At 43.2% G+C, this 19,722-nt stretch overlaps 1 protein-coding gene across 1 annotated transcript in view; it reads left to right on the top strand.

Annotated features, from left to right (window-relative positions):
- LOC122542256 (BTB/POZ domain-containing protein KCTD5-like) overlaps window positions 1–9,095 on the top strand; it is a 30,542-nt gene extending 21,447 nt beyond the window's left edge. Inside the window, exons 4-6 of the mRNA XM_043679805.2 lie at window positions 228–323; window positions 995–1,120; window positions 6,067–9,095. Of these exons, the coding sequence (XP_043535740.1) occupies window positions 228–323; window positions 995–1,120; window positions 6,067–6,096 (252 nt within the window). The 3' untranslated portion in view covers window positions 6,097–9,095. The remainder of the gene's footprint in view (window positions 1–227; window positions 324–994; window positions 1,121–6,066) is intronic.
- Window positions 9,096–19,722: the final 10,627 nt, after the last annotated feature.

Genomic DNA, 19,722 nt, shown 5'->3' with positions numbered 1-19,722 from the left:
ATTAAACAGAGGGAAACTGCTCCTTTAGAGCCCACACAGGAGTTTAGACACTTGATCAGCAAATTCATTGTGCTTTTTGTAAAACAGGCAACCGAGGCAGCAGTGTTATAACGTGGGTTTATTATAATTGTAAAATGACCACATTAGTGTGAACCAGATAAGGTATATTGCTGCATGTGGGGTTTAAATGGAGGAGGCTAATTACAATGTGATCTCCATTTCTGCAGCTTCCTACAAAACATGTTTACCGGGTACTTCAATGTCAGGAGGAAGAGCTGACCCAGATGGTTTCCACTATGTCTGATGGCTGGAAGTTTGAACAGGTAAGGCTGTTCTGCAGCTTTGTCACGCATGCTTGATAATGGGTTGTAATAACTTAAAAGTGCTGTACTTCAATATCCCCTCCTTCTGTTCCTGCCCAAAGCAGAGGTAGTACTGTGAAATTTTGGTGGCTGGGTGGTTGGTGGAATTCACTTCTAGTGATAATGCCGTAAGGATTACCATTAATGATCAGAGTAGAGTGGATAGGAGAAAGGGGATCAAAGAGATTTTGCATCAAGTCTGGTAACTAGTGTTAACTCCAGTTGTTTGAGTTCAGGGTATGCATGGAAGCATAGTTAGGCCAATAATCCAGTATATACTCCAGCTATATCATGGAGGTGTAGCACCTTAATCTTTCCATGTGTGATCCTCTTTAGCTGCATTCCCTTCAGTGTGCTCTGTGTGTATCTTCCCTTTGCTGTACATTCCTGCTGTCTGAAATTTCTTTCCCCTAAGCTCCTCTTCAGTACCTATCCTTAATCTTAGTCAGTTCATCCACTTCTCTATGGAAATGCTCCTTGAAACCCAGCTCTTTGACCAAAGCTTTTAACTATGTCTTGTTACCTGCATCTCTTTGGTTCAGTGTCCATTTTCTTGAAGCCCCTCTTTGAGTCGTACAGGATTTCCTATACATCAAGGATTTCTGCTTAAATGTCCATTGTTGTTCTTACAGTTGGTCAGCATTGGATCATCGTACAACTACGGGAATGAAGACCAGGCAGAGTTTCTGTGTGTTGTTTCCAAGGAGCTGCATAATACCACCAATGGGATAAGCTGTGAACCAAGCAGGAAAGCTAAGGTAAGGAGAGAGGCTAGGGAGAAATTCAGGCAAGGCAGCTAGGCAATGTATGGTGAGGTGCAACCATTTTAGACTGGTTGGTGTGCAGTTAATTCGCTGCAGCTAACATGTAGCTGTAGTCTAATATAATGATGGTCTGGACCATCTTTTATACATGGTGATGATTTATGATCTGATTTTGAAGTTGCTTAGTTGCTTTCTCAGGGCTGCTTAGTGCTACTGGGTGGAGACCCATGCGTGAGTGTCAAAGAGGAAAATATTGCAAGGCATTTTTGTCTGTCTGCCAGTGACCCTCTGAGTTAGTGCTGACTGACGGTGTCAAGTCCTGGATTCCAGGGACTGCTAGTTCACTTTTTGATCTTGACACTCTGTCCCAAGTTGTCACCACAGGACTGCATGCTATTATAGAGTATGAGACAAATCTAATAAACTTAGTAAATATTCAAATTTAAGGAGTATTTTAAGGTAATAAAACCTTTTTTCCAAAATGCAGTATGAGTATAGGAATGGAACATGGAGTTAATGTAGGAGCTTAGACACAATCTTACTGATTTGGTGGAACAGGCTCGCAGGTTGTATGGGCTAATCCTGCTCCTGTTTCTAATGTTCCTCCTTGTGAATGAAGGGTATATCTTCTCTTTATTTAAACCAGTTCCCAGTAGCTGGAACTGCTCTAGCCCATATAATTTCCAGTGCTGCATGTGAAATCATGGCAGCTGTCTGTTGAATCTGGCCTCCAGTGCATCATCCATTTAATCCGACAGAGTGTCTGTGAACTGCTGAGCTATTTGGTAAATTGTGCATGTTCTGATTTAAAACTGCAGAATGTTTTACAAGTATCAAAATGATTGTTTCTTAATCTTCAGCCACTTTTCTTTTCTGTTTAACATTTGACCCCTTGTGCATGCTGCATGCTGGATAAAGGGCGAGGACGAGGAAGCTGATTGTGATATGAATGACGGGGAATAAAATGTAACTCACGTACATGGTGGTGAGAACTGGTAGTGACTTAGAATGAGTTGGTGGTGGGCCCATTTCAGCATTCATTCTTGTGTTGTAAATTATTATAGAAATAAGTAATCTTCAAAAAGAAACCTGGTCTAACCTGAGTGAGCAAGTAATCCTTTATTGGTGTGTGTGCGCCACTTAATGAGTCCTGTGTGAGAGTTATGTTACTTGTCAGTGTGTGTCACTTGCATGGTGCTTCTCTGTATGTATGTATGCATGCAAGTGAACCCTTGGACAGCTCCAATGCTTCTTTCTTGTGCAGTTCAATGGAATATCTGTGCTTAATTTCACTTTTACCTCTACAGCTGTGTTTGTGGTCACCTTCACATGCTGCACTTTGATATTAACTGTTTCCAAATGAGCAATACTTCTCCATCACTTGTGACCTCTGTTTCATCTGTGTTATCCTTCAGTTAAAATGGGCTGTGGGCATCACTGGCAAGTCTAGTATTTATTGATATCCATAATTGCTTTTCAACTCTGTGGTTCACTTGGCCATTTCAGCAGATAAGTAAGAGTCAACCACATTGCATGGATCTGGAGTAGGCTAGATAGGGTAAAGACAGCAGATTTCATTCCCTTAGGGACATTGCTGATGCAGATGAGTTTTTACAACAAATGACGATGCCTTCGTGGTCACCATTGCTGAGACTAGCTTTCAATTCCAGATGTAATAATTAACTTTTACAGTCTGGTAGCTGAAGAAGTTTATGTAGACTTTTGCCCCCATAGCATTAGCCGGAACCTCTGGATTGCTATTCTCGTGACATTGCCATTGTGCGATCAATTCCCTTCAAAAAAAAGCTAGTTCTCTACTTAAACATTGGGAAGTTTTCAGTTATCTCCCTCATCCCCTATCACAAGCTCTGTGCTTCCTGTTACCAGTTCTATCTGACCATTGTGTCATTTGGAAATAGACTGTTCACAATTTTTCTAATCCCAAATGGAGCTTCCAATCCAATATATGCCTGTTAGAAAGACCATTAACTTAGCAAGTTTTGAGCTTCATTCGGAGGCTGATTGAAGATGTTACCTAGTATGGTGACGCAACGTCTGAAAATGAACCTTCCAGCTCAGCGAGCAACCCTTCATCCAAGACCATTAACTTTGTTATTCCTGTCTCAGCCACTTATCACTGAAATCCTTGTCAAATATTATTACCTGCAGACTCAACTATTCAAATGTGTTGCAGATTAGCCTTTCATTCTTTATCCTTCATCAGCTTCAGTTTATCAGAAACACAACTGTTTGCATTCTGTCCTGTAATAAGCTCTGCTCATTCGTGAGGCTTGTCCCTTATCCTTGTCCATAGTGCCTCCAATTTAAAATCTGTCATCCTAGTGTTTGTCATTATGTGGCCTCACCTTTTCCTAAATTTGTAGCTTTCGCCAGTTCTCCCTTGTTTGAAGAAAGTGAGGATTGCAGATGGTGGAGATCAGAGCTGAAAAATGTGTTGCTGGAAAAGCGCAGCAGATCAGGCAGCATCCAAGGAGCAGGAGAATCGACGTTTCCTGAAGAAGGGCTTATGCCCGAAACGTCGATTCCCTTGTTTGGAGGTTTGCATGTACACTCACTTTCAAACCTCCTCCTATTGGCTTGGCAGTAGGAGACAGAGGGTGCTGATAGAGGGTTGTTTTTCAGACTGGAGACCTAGGACCATTGGTATTCTGCAGGCATTGATGCTAGATCCACTGTTACTCGTTGTTTATATAAATGATTTGGATGAGAATTTATGGGGCACGGTTATTAATTTTTTTGGATGACACCAGAATTGGTGGTATAGTCAACAGTGAAGGAGATTATCTAAGATTACGAAGTGATCTTGATCAATTGGGTCAAGGGGCTGAGGAGAGGCAGATGGAGTTTAATTTGGATAAATGGGAGGTATTGAATTTTGGTAAGACAAAGGAGGGCCGGACTTATACAGTCAGTGGTAGGGCTCTGAGTAGTGTTGTCAAACAGAGTCACCAAGGGTTTCAGATATATAGTACTCTGAAAGTTGCATCACACATAGACAGAGTGGTTAAGAGGTGTTTAGCATGCTTGCCTTCATTACTCAGACCATTGAGTATGGGAATTGGGACATCATGTTAAGATTGTCTAGAATGTTGATGAGACCACTCTTGGAGTTCTGGTCACCTTGCTATAGGAAGGATATTGGAGAGGGTTCAGAAATGATATCCCAAGATGTTGCTGGGACTGGAGGGTTTGCATTATAAGGAGAAGCTGGAGAGGCTGGGACTTTTTTTCCCCCCCCTGGAGCATAGGAGGTTGAAAGATGACTTTATGGAGGTTTATAAAATCATGAGGGGCATTGATAAGGTGAATAGCAGAGGTCTTTTTCATAGGATGTGAGATTTCAATACTAGAGGGCATATTTTTAAGGTAAGAGGAGAAAGATTTAAAAGGAACATGAAGGGCAGCTTTTTCACAAAGGGTGGTATGAGTGTGAATGGATTGCCAGATTAAGATTACAGTATTTAAAAAAACATTTGGATAGGTACATGAATGGGAAAGATTTGGAGGGATCTGGGCCAAATGCAGACAATTTGGACAAGTTCAGTTTGGGAAACAGTCAGCATGGCCGAATTGGACTGAAGGGTCTGTTTCCATGCTATATGACTCTATGTGCTCGCCAATACTTCTTGCTACTTATCGCATGCTTGCTTATGCTGTTGTGGTGCATTTGGATATAGTAGTGTCTGATTCTCATATGATCCTTAGTTTTTTTCTTGTGTATAATGATGCTGCCCACACATGGCTCCTGTGTGTATCGTGTGCATGCAGTGCTCTCTCTCTGTGCACAGCTCACTTCCTTGCTTATTTTTGTGCTCCTCCCATGGACACTTGTGCACATGCACCTTTCTTGTAAACATTGAACTATGTATGTGTGCCTCCGCTTGAACATGGGTGCTGTACTGCATTTGTGCTTGTGCCACTTGTGTGTACATTTGCCTCGTGTGAGTTTGTTTTTAAAGTGGTATGTCTCTTACATCTCACCCCTTCAAACAGTCTTTTTGTCTTTTACTTTCTTCATTGCCATCTATTTTCTTCACTCCTTTCTATGTAGTCTCTAGTTTTCAATGTTTCTGTAGTTGTCCTTGGTACAGTTACAATGTAGAATGAATGACTGATGAATTCATGTAGGTTTGGATTAGTCTAGTTGTACAGTTGGGGTGGGTGATCTGCAATTGATGGGTATTTTTAATGCATGTCTAACATATATTTAAACAGAAAATTATCTGTGTAATATTTCTATTTACCTTCTTAGAGATTAGTTTAACATAATAGAGTTTGGTTTTCTGCTAATAATGGATGAACAACCTGGTTTGGGTACAGTCTTCTATATTTGTCTCTTGAAAGTGCCTATGATAGGTCAACAGCTCTTCAGGCATTTCGAGGTGAGAGGGAAAAGAGCTAAATTGTAGTTTCTTTGGCCTTTGGTTATGGGGATTATTTGAGCACAAACTGTTAGTATTTCGCTTCAGCAACAATTTGCTTATAAGCATTGACCTCATCTAACCCATGTTGGATTCTAAATCCACAGAACCAAATGGGAAGTTAGTTAAAGTAGAGAAACCTTTATGGGATCACAGGCAGCCTTCAGTTCCTTGTGTTCCAGCTGGCAGTGAAAGAGCTAATCAGCCTAATCCCACCTTCTAGCTATTGGTCCATGAAAGCTGTAAATTACAACATTTCAGTTGCCTACACAAGTATTTTTTAAATGTAGATGAGGGCTTTTTCTTTCACCACAATTTCATTGAGTTTCAACATTGTATTGCCCTCAAGATATAAACATTTCTCCTGAACTCATTATTCCTCGCAATTTTATAACTGATCACCTGATTTAAAGGCATAGGGTATGAGCCAAGTTCTGTTTGAAAATCATTTCTTGGCGTCTGTGTTTATAAACCTCTTTTCTGACTTTCCTCCCACAGCTTTTACAAGCAAAAGGCTCAACAATGTGAGAGGAAGTGTTCCACCCGCCTTTTCTTCCCTTTTTATATAAACGATGCGTATCCCACTCTATGGACGATGTGGAACTCTACAGCATATCACAACACCAAAAAAGCCATAGCAGGACACACAACCGTTTCTGCAGTTTTATTTCTTTTTAAATTCTCCTGTTGATGTTAGATATGGACTCTCTTTCCTCTTTGAGTTGAAGAGGATAGATGCGGGCTCAGACCTCGCAATCTCAGTACTGCAGCCTTCCTTGGGAATACGTATGTTTCGGTGTTGTTGGTTGCAGATGGCTGGGAATTCCTCACAAAAGAAAAGGACATCACGGTACTTTTGTACCCAAGGCGACTCTGATGCTGGCAGGATAACGGCAGCTAATTTATTTTTTTAAAGGGGGACTGATTTGTGGCGGTAACACTATTGGACTTTGCTGCTGCCTCGGGCAAAACTTTGGACACCTCATTTTGAGGTCTGCAATGCATGTTATCAATGTAGACACCGTAGAGCAAATGAATATTAACAAGAAGCCGTTGTGTTCTCCCCGGGTTTTGTGTTTTTTTTGTTTACAGATGGTCGGGGCCAAAGCTTTGAGTAGTTGTGGTGCTGGGACTGGGGAGTGTACTTGAAAACGTTAACTTTTTAAACAAGATTTTTTGGTACATTTTAGCTTTAGCTATAATAAAGGGTAAGATTAATCTATAGTGAACACTTTTTTAAAAAAAAATATATAGTTTTGAGGTGGCTGGCTGACTGTCTAAGGATTTAGATTGAGCTACCAACTATTTAAATGTGGCGATAGCGTTGATAATACACCAGTTGTTGATAAATATTGTGTGGAAATTCATTAATAAGCCTTGGTCCTGTACTTTATTTAATGGAAATTCAGAGTATGTTTTTAATGAAATGAGGCTGTTGAAGCCAGCATGTGTCTTGCACATTAGAAAGTTTCAAAAGAAAAATCTGTGATATTCTTTCCTCAATCCAGAATCCTTGTTCACACCACCATGATTTAAAATGGGGTTAGATAAGCTCAGTTTCGGCCTCTGTTTGGTGAGGCAGAATATTTGTAATGTTTCCTTTGGCAAGATACCACTTGACGCATGCTACAAGTAACATTGGAAAAATGCTATGCTGTATATCCTCAACGGAGAAAGAAAATACATAGACTCATCAGGGTTAATAGATCAATAGGCTGAAGCCCTGGGCATTGAGATTTTCACCTTTAGTTGCAGATTTCATCATGTATCACCCTCTTGCCCTTCCTAAAACACCCTTTTCCTCCAAACTCTAATGTGCTTTATTATTAATGAACAGAAGTGATTAATTAAAAATGGAAAAAGGCCCATTTAACAGACCTACTAGTTTTCTTCTCCTGGGTGTTACTTGGAAAAATGGAGACGAATCCTTAATTCCTGGAGACTCTGGGACAATTCTGGAGCGTTGGCAACCTTTTTGGAGTGGAACCTTTTTTCCAGACATTGAGTGTAACCCCTCTCTCTCTTCCAATTCACTATATTAACCCATTTTACCATTGAGGATGACCACTCTATGTTGAGTCTATGAAGAGGTGAGTCGGGCATGAAAACGGAAACGTTACTAGGAAAGCATCCAGCCTCTTTGCAAATGTCATGGAAGTGATGTCCATTTAACTGCAATTTTGTAAATAAATTGGAAATCACACAAGGGATGCGATAGCACCCTAGCTAATAAAAAAATGCTTTTGAACAGAGCATAATACTAAACATTTTTCAGCAGTGCAGAAGCAAGAGGAGTGTCAGAAGTGGTGAAAGCTTTTGTGATGCAAATAAATTTGAAATTGCTAAGCATAAGGTTGATATTCTGTTGATGTCTTCAAATAAGCAGGACATTAATGAGATTTCAGTCACCCCAATCCCTGAAAATTATAATTTAAGATTTCAATGTAAATCAGACAGAAGTCTTTAAGCTGGAAGGTCTTGAATACATTTCATGGCACCTATGGTGGATATATTGAAGTGCTGAGAAAGATATGGGAGGAGATTTTATAAGGCACTGACTGTAATGAAGGGGTTTGTGGAATCTGATTCTGGAGCATACTGGTATATTAGAAACAGGCTACTATGGTGCCAGAATTCAAAGAAGGTGATAAAACAGATCCAGACAAGTAGACCGATTAGTGTTACATTAGTGCAAAATGGAATTAACTTTAAGAAATAAACTTGAGGATTAGCTGCATGACAACTTGGTAAACAGCAATTAATAGAGCTTTCGGGGGAAACCCCATCTCTCAACAATCTCAATTTCCTCAAGGAAATGGCACAAGGTGACATGGTATCGTGTTCTTAGAGTATGAAAGACGTGAGGACCTTTTTAAAGCTCAAAGCTATGAATATTCAGGAAGTTAACCTTGAAATATGGTGTTTTAGTGGAGATCTGATGGAGGTATTTATGCAAACTATGATAGGGAAAGGATAGTCTGGAATAGTATGTCGAAGTCGGGCAGCCTCAAACTTTAAAAATACTGACTTTAGGAGTTCTTCACACACAATGTCAGCACTTGGAATGGACTCCCAGTGGAGTGGTGGAAGAGAATACCCTGGTACCATGGATGCATTGTAATGGGGTGGATGCCTTTTCTCCCCTTGTAAGTATCTTGTGATCAATCTCTTTAAGCAGCAGCCATATATTTCTGGCATTTTTGAAAAAATTCCTGATGGTCGATTCAAAAGCTAAGTGGACGGTCAGTATTAAAAGTAGCTGGCTCTGATTCTCTGAAGGTGAGCAGTTTGAAGTGCACAGCAGGACTCTGCTTGAAGAAATTACCTGAAGAGGCAAGTGTTGGCTCTGTCCAAACCTTCTAGGGTTGGCTGCCTTGAGTTCTCTGTCGATGGGGTGGGGGGAGCATTTTTGGTGAGCTGTTTGATCAAACCGGTCATCATCAACATATCTGAGGGAACATACGTTGCTTAATGCTGCTGTTTTGTTTATTCATAACTGATTTGAATAAAGCTACTGGTATCTCAAACTGTTGTCTGGATCAGCATTTCTTCATGTGAACATACGAATTAGGAGTAAGGTTGGTCCACTTTGCCTACCCCATCATTCATTATGATCATGACTGATCAAATTACACCACACTCCTGTCTGTTCATTATAACCTTTCATCCACTTAATTATTCACACACTAGTTGTGCTGTTAAAATAAAGGATTCTACTTCCACCACAGTTTGAGAAAGAGAATTTCAAAGACTCAGCCTGATGTGAGAAACATGACCTCTTTATCTCTGTCTTAAAAGGAAGAACCCCTTGGTTTAAAAGTAAGTCCCAGTTCTAGGTTTTCCCACGCGAAGCAACATCCTTTCCACGTGCACCCCCAACGAGATACCCCAGAATCCCAATTCTGAGGAAGAGTCACTGGACCTGAAACATTAGCTCTGATTTCTCTCCACAGATGCTACCAGACCTGCTGAGCTTTTCCAACAATTGTTTTTGTTTCACCCCAGGACCTTATATGTTTTAATCAAGTTGCCTCGTACTGTTTTTAAACTTCAGATACAAGACTAGCCTTTTGTGATAAGGGCCAATATTCCAAAGGCTCGTTATGTTTCGTGCATCTGGTTTTAGTGATTTGAATTTGAGCACCCTAATCTCTGCTGCTCCCCCTCCGTTTCTAGTTTCCTGTCGTTAAGAAAATATTCTGATCTACAATCTTTACAGTGAAAGATTTTTTTCAAATACATTCATGGGATGTGGGTGATGCTAGTTGTTGCTCGCCTGTAACTGAGTTTGGAATGGTGATGGTGAACTTGCTGCCTTGCTCTGGGGGGTATGAGTGGCGAGTGTTGGAAATAAATTGCAGAATTTTCACCCAGTGACAATGAAGGAAAGAATAGCAACGTAACTTCAGATCAGGATGATGTGTGGCTTGGAGGAGAAATTCCAGATGTTGGTGTTACCATGGGGTTTGAGGTCATTTGGAAAATTTTAGATTAGATTAGATTGCTTACAGTGTGGAAACAGGCCCTTCGGCCCGACAAGTCCATACCGACCCTCTGAAGAGCAACCTACCCAGATCCATTCACCTAACACTATGGGTAATTTTGCATAGCCAATTTCACCTAACCTGCACATTTTTGGACTGTGGGAGGAAACCAGAGCACCCGCAGGAAACCCACGCAGACACTGGGAGAATGTGCAAACTCCACACAACAGTTGCCTGAGGTGGGAATTGAACCCGGGTCTCTGGCACTGTGAGGCAGCAGTGCTAACCACTGTGCTGCCCACAGTATAATGTAAATCTCCACCAAGGAATATCATGGGCCTCCTCTTTAGATTAAATTACTTATAGTGTGGAAACAGGCCCTTCGGCCCAACAAGTCCACACCGGCCCTCTGAAAAGCAACCCACCCATATCCATAACACTTCAAACAATTTAGCATAACCAATTCACCTAACCTGCACATTTTTGGACTGTGGGAGGAAGCCCACGCAGACACGGAGAATGTGCAAACTCAACACAGACAGTTGCCTGAGGTGGGAATTGAACCCGGGTCTCTGGCGCTGTGAGGCAGCAGTGCTAGCCACCGTGCTGCTCCAAATTGATCTTGCACTTCTCATTGGCTAAACTTTATTAGACGGATTTCAATCTGTCCATCTTGCTGCTTACGCGATTATAAACTGGAGTGGAAATTGGATGGCTGTGTAACTGAAAAAGCAGGAATGATTTGCAACTCCCAAAAATCAAGTGGTGCACATTTTTAGCTGTGCAAGACCACCTTGCTTTTCAAAGCATTGAGGTTGATATTTTGAGATTGGGTGATGCTGAGAGTCTTTGCATCAAGGGAATTCTGCCTGATAAAATGGGCGGTGACCAGGAGGTCAGGCTGGTCCCTGTGGGCCAGCCTGAGATGCTCGGTGAAATGTTCCCTTGGTTTACGTTTGGTCTCACTGATGTAGAGATGACCACTACATGATGTCAAGATGTAAACTAGGTTGGAGGAGAGGCAGGTGAACCTTTGTCTCGCCTGGAAGGACTGATTGGGGCCCTGGATGAGACTACTCATGCACATTTCCATGCAACTGTAAAAGATGCAAAACCTGCCGGCACAACCACCGGCCTTCCCGTCCCCGACTCCCTTCCCAGCCCCAGCCCCTCCCTTCCATTCCTCTGACCGACTCTTCCTTCCAGCTACCAACCGGATTCATTCCTTCCATCGACCAACAATGTCATACCCTCTCCCATCGTTCACCTATCCCTACCTCGCCACCCTGCCCCCTCCCCCACACCTTCTTTATCTGCAGCTCTCCTTACACCCACCCCCAGTCCAAAAGAAGAATTACACCTGAAACATTGACTTCTCTGCCTCTTGATGCTGCCTGGCTTGCTGTGTTCTTCCAGCCTGGAGTAGAGATGAAGGGCTTTTGCCCGATACATCGATTTTACTGCTCCTCGGATGCTGCCTAAACTGCTGCGCTTTTCCAGCACTACTCTACTCCAGAATCTGGTTTCCAGCATCTGCAGTCATTGTTTTTACCCAGTGTTCTTCCAGCCACCTTGGATTCCAGCATCTGCAGTTTTTATTGTCTTTAATTGCAAAGGAGTTTTTGTTAAATTCATTCATGGGATGTGACAGTTGTCTGGCATTTTTTTTACATTAGAGTGTGGAAACAGGCCCTTCAGCCCAACAAGTCCACACCGACCCGCCGAAGCGAAACCCACCCATACCCCTACATTTACCCCTTACCTAACACTACGGGCAATTTAGTATGGCCAATTCACCTGGCCCTGCACATCTTTGGACTGTGGGAGGAAACCGGAGCACCCGGAGGAAACCCACGCAGACACGGGGAGAACGTGCAAACTCCACACAGTCAGTTGCCTGAGGCGGGAATTGAACCCGGGTCTCTGGCGCTGTGAGGCAGCAGTGCTAACCACTGTGCCACCGTGCCGCCCACAGATTTATGTGGCACATATTACTTATGTGTGTATTTAGGGTTCCAAAGGTGTATAATTTAAATTTAAGTTGAGCCACCATTCATTTCCCACCCCTGTTGGCCTTCAGAAGGTGGTGGTGAGGTGCCACCTTGAACATACAGTCCATTTGGTGTAGATGCACCCACAGTACTATTAGGGAGGGAGTTCCAGGAGTTTGACCCAGCGACAATGAAGGAACAGCAATGTATTTCCAGGTCTGGATGGTGAGTGGCTTGGAGAAGAACTTGCAGGTTGTCATGTTCCCTTGTCCTTTTAGAGAATGGTGGTCATGGGTTTGAAAAGTGCTCTGTGAGGAGTCTTGGTGAATCTCTATGGTGCATATTATAGATGGCATACACTGCTGCTACTTGGTGTAGGTGTTGGAGGGAATGGGTGTTTGTAAGCAGGTTGCTTTATCTTGGGTGGTGATGAGCCTTTTGAGTGTTATTAGAACTGCTACATATCCCAGGCATATGGGAGTATTTCATCACACTCTTAGTTGTGTCTTGTAGATGGTAGACAGGCTTTGGGGTGTCAGGAGTTGTGTTACTCTGCAGGATTTCTCACCCCCGACCTGGTCTTCTAGTACAGTCTTTATGAGTAGTCCAGTTCAACTTTTCATCAATGCTAACTGTCAGGATGTTGAAAGAGTAGGAGGGTGGATGTATTGATGATGATACCATTGAATATCAAGATACAGAGGTTAGATGCTGTCATTGGGAATGGATAGTTGTCTGGCATTTATGTGGCACATATTATTTATGTGTGTATTTAGGGTTCCAAAGGTGTATAATTTAAATTGCATAGGGAGTAATTTAGTAATTATTCTTTTTTCTGACGGTTGTTAAAGTGTGTTACAGTAAATAGTTATTTCTGTAAATGAGAAAAGTACTGAGCGTTTCATTTTTTCTTGAATAGTAGTCAGTCCGATAAATTGATCATCCTGGCTGTGTAATTTGGCTTGTGAACACTTTGTGACGGATTGTGGAATAGTGGCACATGGCTGTCATCATACGCTTCCCTGATAAGCCATGACGCCATATGTACAACCTCCTCAGTTTCTTTTGAAAAATTGGATTTAGAACTGTCTCTTTGTCCAAGCTATGAACATGCATGGTGAAAAGCCGTAACTCTAGCACACAGTAAGTTCTGGATTTAGATTGTTTTGTCACCATAGGCTACCCAGACCATAGGGGCTGCTCTCATTAGAGAGAGAAGCAATTGGTGGTGGTTTAACTTGAGGCTTACCAGACCTCAGGCGAGGGAAGAGGTTGAGAAGGAGATGGGAATTAAACCCATGCTGTTGGCATCACACTGCTCTGCAAACTAACCATCCAGCCAACTGAACTAAACCGATCATGTTGGACTAATAATCAAGTAGCCTCAATAAATGGTTCTGAAGATATGAGAAGCAACAGGCAAGCTGGGAATTTAACCTCAACTAATTAAATCATAGAGTCACAGTCATAGAATCATACAGCATGGGAACAGTAACTTTGGTCCAACCAGTCCATGCCAACCATAATCCCAAACACAACCAGTTGCACCTCACTGCTCTTGGCCTATATCCGTCCAATCATTTCTTACTCATGTACTTATCTAAGTGTCTTTTAAATGTTGAAACTGTGTCTGCATCCACCACTTCCTCAGGAAGTTCATTCCACATGTGAACCAACCTCTTTGTAAACAAAAGTTGCTTCTCGTGTAATTTTAAAAAATCTTTCCCCTCTCACCTTAAAAGAAATTCCCCATTAACCCTATTCCCTTCTGATTTTATAAATCTCTATAAGGTCACCACTCAGCCTCCTGCATGCCAGTGAAAAAAAATCCATTCTCTCCTTGTAACTCAAACCAAAGCCGCCATCAGTGGAAGCAATGAGACTTCCCAATTGTCACGAAAGCCTCTCCGATTCACCATTTTCCCTTAGGACTGGACCTTGCCTGGTTATGCCAGATTCTGGGTACACTGTATTGTGATTCATAACCACCCTCTGAATGGCTTTGCAAGCAACTCAAGTTGCAAAGGCATATACAGTAAATGCCAGAGGATGTGGGTGTTTGTTGCCTATCCCTATTTTCCTTGAGAAAATGGTAATGAAAAAGGAAGTGACGTTCTGCAGGTTTTATATGCAATGGATAAATATCTTGGGTTCAGTGGCATTGTGTAAGAGCCCTCAATGAAGTATTCAGATTCATACAAATTAAAAATTCTTATGAATGCATCAAATGTTTTCATCATCTGAGATATCTTGAGGCAGCACTTTCCAAACCCATGACTTCTACGAGCTAGCAAATCATAAGGCAAATAATACATGGGATAACCATCACCTGCAATTTCCCCTCCAAATCACATGCCATCCTGCCTTGAAACCATATTGTCATTCCTTCATTGTCACTGGGGCAGAATCCTTCCTAAACACTGTTTGTGTACCTGCGCCACATGAACTGCAGCAGTTTAAGAAGGCAGTTCCCCACCATCTTCTTGAGGGCAGTTCGGGATGGCCAATAAATGCTGGGCTAGCTAATGGTGCCCACATCCTGTGATTGAGCAAATAACCCTCCTTACCTCTAACCTGCCCTATGGTATCTCTGCTCTCTAACTGTGGTCCCTTGTGCAAATCTGATCCTCTTTGCCCCACTGATGATGGCCCTGCCGCTAACTGGCTGGGAATTCTCTCTCTAAGCCTCTGTAAGTCTCGAGCTATTTAGCAACCTTTGCTTGTCATGCTCTCCCTTCTTGGCGTTCCTCAGGTGGACCCATATTTTATAGATCTCTCTATTTAACAATCAGGGAACTTGGCTGATTGCCCATGCCCCTACCACTCTTTGACTGAGGCCTGTGCTAGAGCCCCTGCAACTGGGACTCCAGCTCTGTAGACATTCTGATGTATATACATAGAGTTGCCAACTCTGGTTGGATGTATTTCTGATGGATTCACCGGCTCCATTGGTCATTCTACAGTTCCATGCTTCCTACACAAAATTGAGGGTTGGTTAGCTCAGTTAGCTGGATGGCTGGTTTGCAAAGCTGAGTGATGCCAACTGTATGGGTTCAATCCCTGTAGTGGCTGGGGTTACCATGAAGGCCTTTCCCCTCTCCTGGTGCCACTCAGGTTAAGACTACCAGTTGTTTCCATCTCATCAACATTGGTGGTCTGTCACAAATGAGGATGAGTCTCTTCCACTCTCAGGGTGAGTTGCAGGTGGCTGTACAGACTGATGCAGCTTCCGCAGACACTTGGGGTGGAAGGTGGTTGTGGGAAGGGGTGGGTGAGGTGTTGGTGTGACAGTGCGCTCCCTACACCTTTCTCCCATTTCTGCTTTTCCCGCTGACAAGTCTTAAGGAACTCAACGTCTTCCCAGAGGCTCCTCCTCCACTTTGGACAGTCTCAGCCCAGTGATTCCCAGGTGCCTGTGGGAATTCCGCACTTCCCCAGTGAGGCCTCGGAGCGCTTCCTCTGTCCACCTGGGGCTCGACTGCTTTGTTGAAAGAAAGAGCAGCGCTATGGTCTAGTAGAACTATAGTGATGTTACCTTTACCTACATCAAGTGGACAAGACTTACTCCATTGGATGAATCTTGACTGATGGTCATAGAGTCATAGAGATGTACAGCACGGAAAAAGACCCTTCGGTCCAACAAATCAATTCTCTCTTTTCAACTAATTAATGAAAGACATCCAAGAAAATTACAGCAGTGTTTTTTTTAATGTATCCTGTGATTTTTGTTTTACTACTAGGTGTAATGACCCAGAGATAAATCTTTATTCCCCCAAGACTCCAGCCAATCTTGCAGAATTGGCAACGTGTGTATGTGGCCCAGAGCAGACATGTGATGGGGTTTATCTATGTAATTGTCAACAGCAGTGGTTACACTCTCTTTGACTTATAGTCTGCATTGATACATCAACCTTTTGCTGTGCAAGTCCTATTTGCATAAGCTTCTGGGTGTGAATATTGAGCAAGTGGAATAAATGTTTAACCAGTTTGGTCTCAGTTTGAACGTTCTGACCAAGAGCAGACATTGGTCTGTGATAATAATTGTGAGTTTTTAAAAAGAAGCTCCTCCAGGGGGTAGAGCATCACCATGCCAGTTCCAGACACATTGGGTTTTCTCCTCTGAGCCCCATGCAGTTTCCTCGAGATCAGAGAGTTAGTTCCAATGGAGTCTTAGTAGTCAGCTTTTCCCCAAAAAACATTGTGAGAGCTGCTGCTCCGAAGCAGGAGTGTTGTGGTTCTGGTTGAGTTGGTGCAGGGGATCGGGAGGGAGTGGGGTGGACAATAGTGTGGCAGGTAACCTTCAATAAAGTCACATCTGGCTGAAGTGAGAAGTAACATCAGTAAGAAAGTGGAGCACTCTGCACATTGTCGGTGAGCTCAACTTGATGTTCATTTTTCCCTGCATCTCAAGAATGTTTTCTCTTCAGGCACCTCTGCCTGCAATGAGAACAGCTTGGGATTTAACACCTTTAACATGGTCAAAGATTCCAGAGTTCTTTGCAGAGGATGTAATGGGCACTGAGCCATGTCAGGAGATGTTAGCGTGGGTGACCCAAAAGCTGGTGAAAATGGTAGATTTCTTAGGGGTGACTCAAAGGAGCATAGCAAGGTGGAGAAGTCTTGGGAGAGAACGCAGAGCTAGGTAAGGGCTGGGTTAGTCGAAGGTGTGCCTGCTGATGAAGGAAGATGAGCAATGTGCAGGCTCGCTAGATTGGAGGAGTGGAATGGTGTTGGGAAAATTGGCATTGGAGGAGTGGAATGGTCTTGGGAAGGTTGGCATTGGAGGAGTGGCATCTTGGGAAGGTTGGTATTGGAGGAGTGGCATCTTGGGAAGGTTGGTATTGGAAATGTGGAATGACCTTGGGAAGGTTTGCATTGGAGGTGTGGCATTGTCTCGGTAAGGTTGGCATTAACAGCGTAGAATGAACTTGGGAAGATTGGTATGGAGGAGTGGCATTATCTTGTGAGAGTTGGTATTGGAGGTGTGGCATTGTCTTGGGAATGTTGGCATTAACAGCGTAGAATGAACTTGGGAAGATTGGTATGGAGGAGTGGCATTATCTTGGGAATGTTGAAGAAGGAAAGGCGACAAAGCCATTGAGAGAACTGAATGCCGGAGTGAGAATTTTGAAATAGAGTTTGCAGCCAGGCTGAGAGCGTTGTAATGTAGATTGCACCATGTGCAATGGCTTCTGCATCAAATATTGAAACAAAAAGCAACTGCTGCAGAGGATACATGACGAACCTAGTGTTCAGATGCATTTCTTCAAACAGGTCAGTGAGCAGGGATGCAAGCAATAGCGTTCCAGTGGAGCCAAAGTTTATGAAGCTCAATGTGACTCGCATTGCCTTGCCCTCCTATGGATCCCACCAGAGTGAGTGGGGCAGCTGAAGGATTCTGTAAACCTGAGACCTTTATATCCATACCTCTAAAAGTGGGAATGCATTTTCCATCAGGGCAAACCTAGCCAGGAATCAAGGAGGCCTATGGTCAGTTAACTCTTTGACATTGGAAAATGATCACCTTCGTATCAAACATCACAGTTCTTTTGGATTTTCGGTCTTTCGAGCCAGATGCCCTTCCCACTGCTAACCCCTTTCTCCATGTATCTGGGCTAGGAATGGAGACCAATACTCATTGGCTGGCCTGCACCCATGGTTTCTCTTATAACCACCAGCTCCTGCAGCAGGACTTGAACCTGTGTGTTTTGGCTCAGAACCCAGGTGTGCTACTGAGACATTGCAGCTCCTGAGGAGATGAGTTGGACAGAAGGATATTTAGACTTGGGTGTTGGCCAAGGGAAGTAAAAGTGGTTTTAACAAGGAGGCCTTGATCCTAAAACTGATCCAGCCTTCTTACCTGGGCTCCCCTCGCAATCCCAATTGTTCCCACCTACTGGTCAGGTAGTGGATCGAGTCAGGTCCAGGAGAGTTGACAAATGTTTTTATTTCAGGCCAGTCCCAGCTCTCATTTTAGTCGGTTTTCCAAGGCCCTAGAACTCCATTCCTAGCCTTGAGGTTTATTTCTGGACTTGTGAGTTTCCCACACCCACTTGCCCCACCCCGAGTAATTCCAGGGTGAGTGTGTTTGCAAGATCCTTCCACAGCTCAAACCTGCAATCTTTGAATCAAATAATGCAATCATCATAATCCACGGTCACAATAAGAAGTTGGAAACTGGCTATTCCATAACCCCTTTTATATAAAATATACAGCACAGCAGCCTCAGAACAGCATCATTTATTTATGTCAAGTCTCAGCACTAGGAGAACTTCAAAACTGTTAGCAAAGCTATCCCATTTAGGGGCTTTCAAAGGCCTGTCCAGAAATTTGCTGGACTTATCTCTTTCATGTTACTCCAAGGTGTTTATATCAGCCCATGGGAAAGGAATGATGCTGAATATCACCTTCAGAATCCAACCCCGGATCAGATTAGCAGTTTGAATTCAGAGCGGAACTCCCTTTTCTGTCCTCTCATGCTCTTTTGAAGTTCAATCTCAAAACTGTGCTCCCTTGTTGCAATGGATCCAACAGGTCCACTTGCCCCCTCTAGCAGTTTGGTGGTTTTGGGCACAGTGGCTCATTGGTTAGCACTGCTGCCTCACAGCGTCAGGGATCTGGGTTCGATTCCACCCTCTGCCAACTGTGTGGAGTTCGCATATTCTCCCCATGTCTGTATGGGCTTGCTCTGGTTTCCTTGCACAGTCCAAAGATGTGCAGATTAGGCTGGATTGGCCATGCTAAATTGCCTCATAGTGTCCAGGGATGGGTAGGTTAGGGTGGATTAGCCATAGGAAATGCAGGGTTAGGGTAAACCGGGGGTAGTGGGGGAGAGGTTGGTGGGGGGGGGGGGGGAAGGTGGAATGCTGTTCGGAAGGTCAGCGTGGACTCAATAGGCCAAATGGACTCTTTCCGCACTGTAGGAATTCTCTGATTCTATGAAAACGACACACTGCAACTCAAACTTACTGGGAGCTACTTGGAGACTAACCTCAATCCCAGATAATGGACAGCCTTGAACTGACTTAAACTCAGGGTAGAATTTCTCAGGGTGGGTTTCTATCCTGTTACAAACATGTGGAAGATAGATGTAAATTTTGGGCAAAGCCGTGGCAGATGATGTGGAAAAGCCCCACAGAAATCCTACTTTTCTGTCTCCAAAATGTCTCATAGTATGTCTGCTGTTCCCAGAGTGAGGTGGCTGCTGCTGTTCAGCAAGCAATTCTAGAGAGGATATTTGTCCTTCTATCTGAGGTTGACATCATCCCAGGTTCTAGTGGTCGTCACAATCTGCCAGCCATCAACTTTGGAAATAAAAGTCTGAATAATTTCACCTTCCTAATCCTGTGACAGGTGCCAATGAAACTCGGAAAGAGAGGAATCCTCTCAGATTCCCACTGGATTGATGGATCTTTGTGATTTTAATTTCTATTGCACTGTGAAAGCGAGCTATGGAGTTGGTCCATTTGATCGATTAACATCCTCATTGTTCAAAATATTAAGTTAAAAATCACACAACACCAGGTTATAGTCCAACAGGTTTATTTGGAAGCGCTAGCTTTTGGAGCACTGCTCTTTTATCAGGTGATTGTGATCACAGCCACCTGATGAAGGAGCAGCGCTCCGAAAGCTAGTGCTTCCAATTAAACCTGTTGGACTATAACCTGGTGTTGTGTGAT

This window comes from Chiloscyllium plagiosum, unplaced genomic scaffold, assembly GCF_037043375.1.
Source record: "Chiloscyllium plagiosum isolate Xiang-an unplaced genomic scaffold, Cpla_swu_hap1 HiC_scaffold_33, whole genome shotgun sequence".
NCBI classification, from domain to species: Eukaryota; Metazoa; Chordata; class Chondrichthyes; order Orectolobiformes; family Hemiscylliidae; genus Chiloscyllium; species Chiloscyllium plagiosum.
This window is presented reverse-complemented; position numbering and strand designations above follow the sequence as displayed.